General features: G+C 51.7%; 1 protein-coding gene across 1 annotated transcript; it reads right to left on the bottom strand.

Moving 5' to 3' along the window:
• Nucleotides 1-240: 240 nt before the first annotated feature.
• On the bottom strand, nucleotides 241-10,576 carry TNFRSF4 (TNF receptor superfamily member 4). The gene is made up of 7 exons (XM_036742574.1): nucleotides 10,117-10,576; nucleotides 7,409-7,531; nucleotides 3,812-3,913; nucleotides 3,188-3,254; nucleotides 2,619-2,827; nucleotides 2,107-2,232; nucleotides 241-1,866 (listed from the first exon to the last, which is right to left on the bottom strand). The coding sequence occupies exons 1-7, from the start codon at nucleotides 10,256-10,258 to the stop codon at nucleotides 1,805-1,807; spliced, it is 831 nt and encodes a 276-aa protein (XP_036598469.1). The 5' UTR covers nucleotides 10,259-10,576; the 3' UTR covers nucleotides 241-1,804.
• Between the last annotated feature and the right edge of the window lie 1,638 nt (nucleotides 10,577-12,214).

Raw genomic sequence — 12,214 nt, 5'->3', positions numbered from 1 at the left:
TCCTTTTCTCTTTCTCTTTTCTCTCTCCTTCCTTCCCTCTTCTCTTTCTTTTTCCTCTCTCTCTCTTCCTCTGTGTGTGTGTCTCTCTCATTCTCTGTCTCTGTCTCTGTCTGTCTCTATCTGTGTCTCTCGCCTTTTCTCGTTCTCTTTTCTCTCTCCTTCCTTCCCTCTTCTCTCTCTCTCTCTCTCTCTCTCTCTCTCTCTCTCTCTCTCTCTCTCTCTTATTCTGTGTGTCTCTCTCATTCTCTCTCTCTGTCTCTGTCTCTCCCTTCACCCAATTTTTCCCCCAGCCCCATTGACCAAACAGCCCCAAGCCCTTACCAGTTTCCAGGCCTGCTTACCAGCCCAAGAGTTTATACAATAAACCACATAAAGAGGCTCAGCCCCTACAGTCAGCACACTGCATGACAGCTGCTCCCAGCTTTCACCGCTCAGCCTCAGGGGGGTAAGTTCAGATCACTGGAAGGGGGCCCAGAGGCCCCCCAAGGCTCAGGCCACAGTCCAGGACACCCCATAGGGGTGAATACTGAAGGCAGACATTTGGTTGCCCTCCCCCACCCCCAGCAGCTTAGCCCTCTGCTACCAGCGAGTGGGGGTTATGTATAGAAATGGGGAAGAGGGAGGGAGGGCTGGAGAGTGACCAGCCATAGGGGAAGTGACGCTGATGCGAGACAGAGTGTCAGAGACTCGATACAGGGGGGTAGGTCCAAGGGAAGGGGATGGGTGCTATGTCTGGAAAGTGGGGCAATGCCCAGGGAATAATGACCAGGAATTTCTCATTTTTTTCGAATTGGAGGAGGGAAGGGCCATAGAGAGGAACAAGAGTGTGAAGGCTCTTTTATGGGATGTGAATCAGCATCAGGGCTTAGTCCAGGACTTTGGGGATCATGGCAACAGAAGGAGGGAGAGGAAGGGAGGCCAGAAATGCACCCATTTGGAGCTCGTGTTGCTGCCAGGTCAGCAGAGAGGATGGGGCCATGAAATTAATCTATACCCAGACCGGAGAAGACAGAAGCAGGCATGGTGGCATTGGACCTCATTTCGGTGGGAGAACTAAGGGTACAGCAAGATGAAAAGGGGCAGAATGGTCTCCGGCCACCTGCCCTTCTTTAGGCCCTGGATCATCTAGATTTCTGTCCCTGAGAATCTTCCGTGTCTGTGTTTTTCTAAAATGGTTAAACATTTATCTCAAGGAGCCTAGACAGAGCTGGAAGGCACCTTCAAGGTCATCTGAGCAGATGGAAGAGGAAGCTGAAGGCTAGAAAGCCCAAGGGACTTGCCTAGGGCCACACAGTGTAAGTGGGAGAGCCTGGACCCTGCCCCAGACTGAGTGCCCCTTCCACTGGGGGGAAGAACTATCAGCCAATGCGAGCTAGGCCTGGCTTTCAAGCGAGGGCCAGATGGCCACTTGTTGGGTATGTCAGAGTTGGGACTTCTCTGGGTGTGGATTGGGCAAGATGGTCCTGGAGCTTCCTCCAAGCTCTTAGATCCCAGGGGTTTGTATTGGCTAAGCCTATATACTTTCTGTGAAATGCAAGTGCCCTAGAACTCAGATGAGCTTCTCGATAGAATGGACACCAGTGGTTGCCTTCAGAAAGAGGTTCAGAGGAAACCCTAATAACCCCCATGGGATCTAGGAGTTTGGGCTGCTAGAAGAGTAACTTGGACCTGGGGGTGGGGCAGGGGAAAAAGCAGGGTGAAGAGAGCCCCTTAAGGCCCTCAACCTTCCCACAGCAGGTCCAGCCAAGCCAAGGGGAAGGAGGGAAGGAGGGAAGGATGGTCTCCATCTGTGGTCTCCATGACCTCAGACCTTGGCTAGGCTGGACTGGTGTTCCTCTTGGATGGGCATCCGGAAACTGTGTGTTCCTGGGGATGGAGGAAGAAGGCACTGGCCATGGAGCAGGGGGTGAGGACACAATGGGGGAAGGGGAGATGGAACCACCCACCCAGACTCTTGACAACTACAGGATCCCAATTCCCCCACCCTGCCCACCTTAGAATGCTACCTCCTGTGTTCACACTCAGCTATGTCCTCTCTCTCCATTACCCTGAGCTTGTTCAGAGGGAGGTGGGGAGGAAGGCAGAAAGATCAAAGAGTGGACTCACCTGGGGGCTTCCATATTGCAGGTAGCTGCCTCTTGTCTCTCTTGGGCAAGTAGATACCAAGAACCAGCATAACCAAGCCAAACACCAAGAGCAGAAGTAGCACCAGGAATATGATGGAGAGCAGGGCTGCAAGACAAGGGAGAACGAGTGATGGAGGTGGTCACCTCCCCGACCCCTGCAGCCAGCAGCCCTCTGCCCTGGCCCCTGGTGCCTCGGGGGTCCTGGGGAGGTTTCCTTGGAGGAGCAGGTGGAGGTTCTCATCTCCTGGAAAGGTAGCAGGTCTGAACCCAGGAGGCCACGGGAGCCCACCCAGTAAGAGCCCTCATTTTAAAGGTGAGTAAGCTGAGTCCCAGTCCCGGCAAGAGGCACCCGGTCAAAAGCCACTGAGTCAGAATCTGAAGCCAGGTCTGCCACATCTCTCCCCTGACCCTGGAGAGCCTGCACGTGGTGGGGGGTGGGGATGGTAAGGAGAGCTAGGACAAAAGCAGAGGTGGCCAAAGGCACATCCTTACACCAGGATTTGTCAGGGTGGGGCTGTAGGGTGCTCAGCACTCCTAGGCTCTGTGTGGTGACCCTCCAGTGCACTATGGAGAAGCTGTTGGTTGTGGTCCGAGCAGACGTTGGAGGGCTTCGGGGTGGCCCTGGCGTCCTGGCATCCTCACAGTCAGCATCGGCCCTGCTGCTACCAGCCCGCAGGGTACGTTTGCCTATGGCCGTGCAGCTGCGGGGTGGGAGCGGAGGTAGGTGTGTGAGGGCAGGGCCGGAGTGCAGGGAGCCAGCCCCCCACCCCTTCTGCCCAGGCCCCGAGGTCCAGGAGGTGTTGGGGAACCTTTGAAGCGAATTAGAGGGGGCTACCTGAGCAGGGGCGCAGGTGGCTTCCTCATCCTTCTGACTTTCCCCTCCCTTGCTATGCCAGAAACTCAGGGCTGGCTGCGGGCTGGGCGCCGGAGGGGTGGGGGGTGGGGGCGGCTCCTTCATCCTTCCTGCCTTCCCCTCCCTTGCTGTGCCAGGACCTCAGGGCTGGCTGGGGGCTGGGCGCTAGGGTCTTGTCTGGGTCCCCAGTCCCCTTCACAGCACTTACTTGGTCCACGGTTTACACAAGGTGTTTTCTCCTAGGGAAAAGTGTCCTGGGGGACACCGGGTGCATTCTGGAAACAAAGACAAGGAAAGCTTTGCTCAGTGGGACCCACTGTTTGGTCCTGGGCAGAGAAAGGTGGGGACTACATGCTTTGTGGGGTGACTTCCGTCTCTGTTGTCTAGAAGGGATGTCATTCTGGAAGAGGAGGGGGAAATGGGAAAGGGACGGGGACAGGAGGAGGCGTGGGAAGGGGCCAGGGGCTGTGCATCCCCGAGTTGTTCAGCACTCTTCAGCTCGGTTCCCCTCACCTGAGCACGTGACACTCCCCTGCTCCCCGCCCCCGTGCCCGTCTATGCAAGACCATCCGTATTCTCACGCATTTACACTCACCTCCACAGGCACATACTTGCAGAAATACAACCACTCACACATACGCACGTGTCCACATGCATTCACACACCCCATGTTGGCTCACATGTACACAGCACCCCCCCACACACACACACCATAGCCCTGTGTCCTGTTCCCCCACCTCCCAGTCCCTCAGATTGTCCCTTTCTGGGGGGAAGGGAAGACTTGGGGTTTTGACAGACCCTCTACTGGGAGGGGCTGAGAGGAGCTGCTCACCCACGCCCCACTTGAAGGTTTCCACAGGCTGGGTCCCTGGGGTGCATTGACACACGGTGTCACTGGACGCTGTGCAATTCTTGAGGATCTGGCTCCCGCTTCCTGAGCAGCAGGAGAGAAAAGAGGGGAGAGTCGATGCAGGGCTCCCCCTCCCCCGGAGCAGCGGGGCGGGGCGGGGGAGTGCCCAGGCAGAACTACCGCCCTCGGGGCTGGACCTGAAAGAACTGAACAGAAGGGAATAGGGTCCGGGGCTCCTCTTCCTAGTTCAGGACTGAGCGGTCATGTACAATGTGCTGGACTAGGGCGTGCCAGACATAGCTAATGATGGAGAGGAGAGAGTCAGGGAGACGCAAGTTCAAATCCAGCCTCAGATGCTCCCTAGCTGTGTGGCCCTGGGCAAGTCACATCACCTCCACCTGCCTTAGCTTCCCCAACTGTAAAACGAGAATAGTAACAGCACGTCCCTCTCAGGGTTGTTGTGAGGATCGAACGAGGTGATAATGTTTAAAGTGTTTTGTGAACCTTAAAGCTCCATAGAAATAGGAGCTATATGCAGATACGCATACAAAACACATACACGCGTTCACCACACTATGCCTTGTCTTTGCAGGGGCTGTCCCTCTGCCCATCTCTGGGGCAGCTCCCACACCCCAGCAGTGAGGATCCCATGGGGTTTGTTTGCCTCTGTGATTGAGGAAATGGGTACAGCACCCGTGAGAGCTCCCCAGCTCTTCGTTCAGCAACCTTTCAATTAGCATTTACTGAGACCTCCTGAGTCATCTTGGCCATAAGCTGAGTGGAGGGAGATGGGAGGGGGGAGGGAGAAGAGGAGGAGGAGGGGAGGGGGAAGGAGGAAGAAAGGGAGGATAGGGGGGAGGAGGAGAGGGAGGGGAAGGAAGAGGAGGAGGAGAAGAGGGGGAGGAGAAAAAGGAGGAGGAGAAGAAGGAAAGGAGGGAAAGGAAGAGGAGATGGAGGAGGAAGAAGAAGAGGAGGAGAGGAAGAGGTACATTTCTCCCTCTCCAGCTATGAGGAAGAAGAAGAGGAGGAGAGGGAGGAGAAGGAAGAGGGGAGAAGGGGGGAGGAGGAGGAGGCTATGGAGGAAAAGGAGGAGAGGGAGGAGGAAGAAGAGGAAGAGGAGGAGAGGAGGAGATACATTTCTTTCTCACCAGCTACAATGTGTACCTCACTGGGGTGACTGCTTTCCAGCAGTGAAATGGTAATTATGAGACTCATTGTGACCAATGGGAAGCCTGCTGAGGCATGGGTTGGCTTAAATGGCTCCAGAGGGTACTTCCAGTTCTGAGCACGCCATTCACCATACACAGCCACGCACACTCACACATGCACGTGTACGCATCGACATTTTGCCTCAAACTCCCTTTTGCCATCTCTGTCTTTACTTTGCTGTCCTCTCTTCTGATGCCCCCACCTCATTACAATCCCAGATGACCCTGGCAGAGCGGCTGCTATGGTTGGAGGAGATCCTCCAGGTCTTGGCCTCCTTCTCTGCCTGCTCAGCATCTGGGCTGTGGTCCTGCAGAGAGGTCTGCTTGCTTGATGATGACAGGTGCTTTTGGTTGTTGTTGGTTTTGGTGGTGCGGCACATAGACTGCCTGGAATCAAGAACACTCATCTTTCTGACTTCAAAGGTGGCCTCAAACACTTATTAACTGTATGATGATGGGCAAGTCACTTAACCCTATTTACCTCAGTTTCCTTATCTGCAAAATGAACTAGAGAAGGAAATGTCAAACCATTCCAGTGTCTCTGCCAAGAAAACCCTCAGTGGGGTCACCAAGATTTGGAAATGACTAAAATCAATTCAACGACAAAAGAAATTGTTGGGTTTGGTTTGGGGGTGGGGGGAATGATGTGGTGATGGAGGAGAGGGAAGACAAGACTTCAGTGGTATAGGGAATTCCCAGATGAGAACAAACCAATGCAGTTCATCATCTGCCCTCTGACATCCCTTAGAGGTTTATCTGAGCCCTGACATTTAACAGGTACTTTGAAGTTTACAAAGTACCTCACACACAACCTCACAACAACTGTGAGAGGGAGGCACTTAAAAAAATGTATTGATGCCAGCCCATGCACCAGTGTATGGCGCAGGGGATAGGAAGAGGAGACCGGTGTGGCGTGGGTCAGACTTCCCCTTCATTGGACCCACCAAGCTCCTGCCTGTCCCCTGGCCTTGGCTCACACAATTTCCCTCACCTGGAGCACCTTACAGGTATTACTGTGGAGCATGCTTAGCATGACCAGACAAAGGCAAGATGACCAAGTGTCCCATGAATCAACACCATGGCTTATGGCCTTTTGGTTCCCAGGGAAGCCTCCCCACACTTAGATGGGCAGGTTTCTCAGACAGGAGGCTCAGTGAGCCTCAGGCCTGAGGCCAAAGCCCATCCTTAGAACCTGCAGGGTTGGCAGGGCGTTTTACTGCCATCGTCTCCAAAAACCCAAGGGCATGTCTGCACCATGGTAAAGGCGGGGAAGACAATATCCCTGGCCAGGAATGTCTTTTCCAGTCATACAATCATAGGGTTTAGAGTACTATGGAATCTTAGAACAGGGAACCTCAGAGCTGGGAGGACCTTAGAACAGGGAATGTCAGGGCTGGGAGGGCCTTAGAACAGGGAATGTCAGGGCTGGGAGGGACCTTAGAATAGGGAATGTCAGAGCTGGTAGGGACCTTAGAACAGGGAACAGGGCTAGGAGGGCCTTAGAACACGGAATATCAGAGCTGGGAGGGGCCTCAGAATATGGAATCATGACTGGGAGGGCTCTGAAAGATGGTCTGGCAAACAAAGCCATCATTTTACAGAGTAGAGAGATGTGGTCCACAAAGGGGGAGAGTCTCACCCAAGGTCATGGATCTTTCCTTACATGATGAGTGGGTGTGGGACAGGTTGATTATGTCCACCCTCTTTGGGAAGCACCAGGCTTATGGCGAAGACCAATGGTACATCCAAAGTGTGGCTTCCAGAGGTTAGTGGGAGGGGTCAGGAAGGTACCAATTCTGGTCAAGAAGCCATTGGGGTCAAATTAGGGGAGTTCAGTCTGAGATTCCCAGGCTCAAAGGATTTGCTTCCATTTCTAGTTCAAGCCCATTTGGGGAAAATCTGATGTGGCTCTTAGGTGCATTGAGGGTGAGATGGCTAGGCTGAGGGAGGCCAGGGATGGTGGGGGTGATGTCTAGGCCCAAAGGTCCCTGGCCAAGGCAGCTCTGGGGCAGATGAATAAAGTCCAAGGAAGACCCGGAAGAAGGTGAGTGACCCCAAGGCCCAGTGAGAGGAGGCACTGGACCATAGGCCTGGTCACAGACTTACTAAGGGAGGGGGAGGTAAGGAAGGTGGGCCACAGGCAAGACGCAAGTATTCTCTCAGCCCAGGGCCAGGGCATTCTCTTCTACGTTGGGGAGCACTGGGGTGGGGGGAAGCACTGGGGGGGAGCACAGTGGAGGGGATGGGAACATCAGGGTGAGGTGGGAGCACAGGGGAGTGGGTAGAAGCACTGAGGGGGTGAGCACAAAGGAGGGAATGGGAGCATGGGGGAGGGATAGGAGCCTTGGGCAGGGGTGGAACTGGCCCTTACCGATGTTGCACTGACTGCAGGGCTGGCAGAAGTCATAGCTGAAGCCCTCATTGAAGAGCTTCTTGGCACATGGTTTGCACTGGGTGTCTTCTTTGTCATTACAGCGACTTGCCATCTCAAAACCTGTGGTGGCCCAAGGGGAGCCAGGGGGAGCCAGAGTGAGCCTGGCTTTTGTCAGATTGTCAGCCGGTACCAGGAGCATCATCTCATCTCTGCACATCTCCCCACCTGCAGCCATCTCCCTGCTCCTCCGTGGGCTACCAACTAGTTCCCCAAAGGACGCATCATCTACCACATTCATGCATTTGCACAAGTCAAGCCCTACACCTGGGAAAATATGTTCTCATCTTTGCTCCTCAGAATCTTTGCCTGCCTTCAAGCCTCAGCTCAGGCATCACCTCTTCCAGGAAGCCTTCCCTGAGCCCCCGCTATTGGTGCCTCTTCCCTCCTCAGGGAATGTGAATGCACTTCACCTGGAGCCATCTTTTCAGCTCAACATGCATTATTAAGAACCTACTGTATGATCGAATTGCTTGCCTTCTTAATGAGGGTGGATGGGGAGGGAGGAAGGAAGAGAATGTGGAACTGAAAGTTTCAAAAACGAATGTTAAAAATTGTTTTTACATGCAACTGAGAAATAAGATATACAGGCAATGGGGCCTAGAAATCTATCTTACCCTACAGGAAAATAGAAGGAAAGAGGAAAGAGATAAGAGGAGTGGGGGAGGTGATAGAAGACTCAGGGAGAGGGTAATCAGAATGCAGGCAGTCTTGGGGTGGAGGGAGGGGAGAGATGGGGAGAAAATTTGCAATTCAAAATCTTATGGAAGTGAATGTTGAAAACTAAACATTAATAAGAAAGAAAAAAAAGAACCTAATATGTGTCAGGCACTATGAAAAGTGCTAGGGACATGGAAAAAAAAAAACTGGAACAGTCCTTGTGGATCAGGTTTAATGAAGGAGCTGGAGTGGAGGTGGAAAGGGATACATGGGGAAAGCATGTGTTTTAGAGTCAGAGGAACTGGACAAATCCTGCCTCCAATGCTTACTTTTTGTGTGACTTTAGGCAAGCTCTTCCCCCCATTCTGAGACTCAGTTTCCTCTTCTCTAAAAACAGCCAGTTGGACTAGATGGCCTCTGGGCCCCCCCCCCCCCCAGCTCTAGATCTAAGACCCTCAGCACACAGTCTGGTACCGGTAAACCCAGCCCCAGGCCAGCCTCCTCTGGCCTGGCCCACCTTTCCAGATGTCACCCACTGCATGTTTCAATCCTGTTGGGCTTTTGGCTCCTCCCCAGGCTCAGCCCTCCACCACCTCCCCTGCCCTGGCTCTCCTGCCACCTCCCTGAGCCCCCAAACCCAACACACCAGCGATGGATGGGACCACTCACGGCCAGGACCATGGCATCGGCTCCTTTGCTGGCGGGTCTAAATCAGAACCTCACAGAAGGGGCAGCCCATGTCAAATGACATTAAATACTAATTACTAAGAGGTTGGCAGGCAGCTGGTGGCACAGTGGATAGAGCATCGGGAAAGTCCGAGTTCAAATCACAACCAAGACACTAGCTGTATGACCCTGGGCAAGTCACTTAATTGCTGCCAGCCTCAGTTCCCCCTGTAAAAGGGGATAATAGCACCCATCTCCCAGGGTTGCTGTGAGGACCAAATAAGATAATATATATAAAATGCTTTGCATAGTACTTGGCACATAGTAGGTGCTATATAAAAATGCCTCGGCCCTTTCTTCATGGAAAGAGCGCTAGCTTTGGAGTCACAAGACCTGGGTTCACATCCTGGCTCTGACACCTATTAGCTGTGTGATCTTGGGCAAATGTGAGCCTGTTTTCCCATCTACAGAATGGGGTGAGGATGACACAGCCACAGAAGGCTGGATGTGGACCCCCGAGGCAGTTCTAGTGGACAATGACTGGTCCTTAATCTCCTAAGACTCCTTCCCTCTGATCTGCCTCTCTGTGCAGCTTGTTTGTATGCGGTGGATGTAACACTGCCTCCTGGCTTAGCCTGGGAGGTCCCTGGGAGCAGGGACTGTCTTTTGCCTGTCTTTGTGTCCCTGGCATTTAGAGCAATGCTTGGCACCTGGTATATGTAATATACAGGCAGCTAGGTCTTGTTTGATAGAGTTCTGGGCCTGGAGGCAGTTAGCACCAGGTTCAAATCTGACACAAGCTCTGACACTTATTAGCTGTGTGACCCTGGGCAAGTCACTTAACCTGTCTGCCTCTGTTTCCTCAACTGTGAAATTGGGACCATGATAGCACCTACCTCCCAGGGCTGTTATGAGGATCAAATGAGATATTTACAAAGCCCTTGGCATAGTGCCTGACGTGCAGAGGGCATTGGTTAAATACCTGTTCCCTCCCTCTTTCCCCTAATAAATACTTGCCAACTTTTCTTCCCAACTCTCCCACTCTCTCTACGCTGTGGTGCAGAGTCCTGGATTTGGAATCAGAGGACCTGTTTGAATCCTACCCTCTCTGCTAATTACTGCCTGGGTGACCTTTAACCTCTCTGGGCCTCAGTTTCTTCCTCTGCAAAATGGTCAGGTTGGATTAGTTGAACTTAGAGGTCCTTTCCAGTTCTAACCCCGTAATTCTGTGAAGCCATCTTCCTCCCTTCCTCTCAGCCCCGGCTGCTCCTCTTCCTCACTCCCTTCCAGCCCTGGCTGTTCCCCTCTGCCCCAGGACTCACCAGGTTTACAATACTGGCAGCACTTGCCAGCTGAGCTGTAGGAGAACCTGCCACACTGGTGCAGAGAGGCCAGATGCAGCTGGGCAGCAAGGAGGCAGAGGAGCGTCACGGGCCTCCACGGATACCGATGCCAGCCAGTCATCTTCCAGCCTGCCTCTGTTCCACAGCCTCTGCCTGCACCGAGAGCTCACGCCGCCCAAACCCTTCCTCCTTCACAAGGGAAAGCCCCTTTTGGCGGATGTTGAGGTGGTTGTTTTTTCATAGAATCATAGAATCGCAGTTGGATCAGAGTCCCCCCCCTACCACAGTCTGCACCTGGAAAATGCACACTCTCCTCCAGTGTACTTGAGAGGGGGTCGACCAGCCTTTGTCTGAAGATTGTGTAAAGAGGACTCTCTTCCTTCCTCTCTATGGGTGAGAAAGAATCTTCCTGAAATCAAGCCTCAATTGGCTTCTCACTGCCCTCTGCTGCTCCCGGTTCTAGCTGTTGCCTGGGACAAGTGACTCCTTTCCCGAGGTCCCTCCCAACACTTGACAGCTCTCATGTGTCCCCTCCATCTTCCCCCACCCTGAGTCTTTCCTTGACCAGAATAGACATCCCTTGTTGCCTCAACCTGTCTTCATGGCTTGAACTGGAGACGTGGTGGTCTTCCTCTAGATTATCAACAGTTTACAAGCCTCATCTGTTAAATATGGAACATGATATTCCCTATGTGGTCTGACCAGGGTAGAAAAGACAAGACTGCCACTGCCTCTTTTTTTCTTTTCTTTTCTTTGTTTTTTCTTTTTTTTTTTTTTTTTTTGCCTAATCTATAGTTATTTTTTTAAAGCAGGAATGTGGTTTTTTTTTTTAATTTCCCTTTCCATTGGTCCATCCCCCCACCCCCACATAATAGTATTTTATTTTTTCCAATTACATGTAAAGATAGATTTCAACATTCACTTTTATACGAATGAGTTCCACATTTTTTCCTCCCTTACTCCCTCCCCTTCCCCTCCCCAAGGCGGCATGCAATCTGATATAGGTTATACATGTACAATCATATTAAACATACTTCCACATTAGTCATGTTGTGAAAGAAGAATCAGAACAAAAGGTAAAAACCATGAGAAAGAAAAAAAGAGAGAGAAAATAGTAACTTCGATCTGCATTCAGACTCCATAGTTCTTTCTCTGGATGTAGACAGCATTTTCCAAGATGAGTCTTTTGGAATTGTCTTAGATCATTTCGTCGCTGAGAAGAGCCAAGTCTATCATAGTTGATTTTTATACATTGTAGCCATTACTGTGTACAATGTTCTCCTGGTTCTGCTCACTTCACTCAGCATCAGTTCATATAAGTCTTTCTTAAATCTGCCTGCTCATCATTTCTCATAGCACAATAGTGTTCCATTACATTCATACACCACAACTTGTTCAGCCAGTCCCCAGTTGATGGGCATCCCTTCAATTTCCAATTCTTTGCCACCACAAAAAGAGCTGCTATGAATATTTTTATACATGTTGGTCCTTTTCCACTTTTTTTGTGATCTCTTTGGGTTACAGACCTAGCACGCTATGCTCCTTTCATGCAGCCTAAGGAAGTATTTGTCTTCTCGGCTGCCATATCAAATTGCTATTCCATCAAAACCCTGGCAACCATGCAAGATTTCCTTGTATTCCCTATTCAATTAAGCCCAAGGTGCCCATAATCTCAAGAGCTGGAGGGACCCTTGGAGGCAATACAGTCCAACCCATTATGTGTCTGGAAACCACTTCTATAACATCTCTAACAAGGGGTCATCCAATCTCTATGTGACAACCTCTAGTGAGGAAAGACTTCTCCCTCCCAAAGCAGCCCATTCCATTTTGGGGTAGTTCTAATTGTTTTAAAAAATGTTGTTTCTGTTATCAGAACTAAATTGGGCATCCTAAAATGTTTATGCATCACAGGAATATGAGATTCAGAACTGGGAGGAGCCTGGGATAATCTCGTCCAATCATTCCCAAACTGTGGATGATAGAAGACCTGGGGGCTGTGACATCATTGCAAGGGTTCATAGTATCATCAGTGAAGGGTCAGAAGGGTCCTTGGATTATCAGTGCCATCCAGAGGGTT

This window comes from Trichosurus vulpecula, chromosome 2 (assembly GCF_011100635.1).
Source record: "Trichosurus vulpecula isolate mTriVul1 chromosome 2, mTriVul1.pri, whole genome shotgun sequence".
Taxonomy (NCBI): Eukaryota; Metazoa; Chordata; class Mammalia; order Diprotodontia; family Phalangeridae; genus Trichosurus; species Trichosurus vulpecula.
This window is presented reverse-complemented; position numbering and strand designations above follow the sequence as displayed.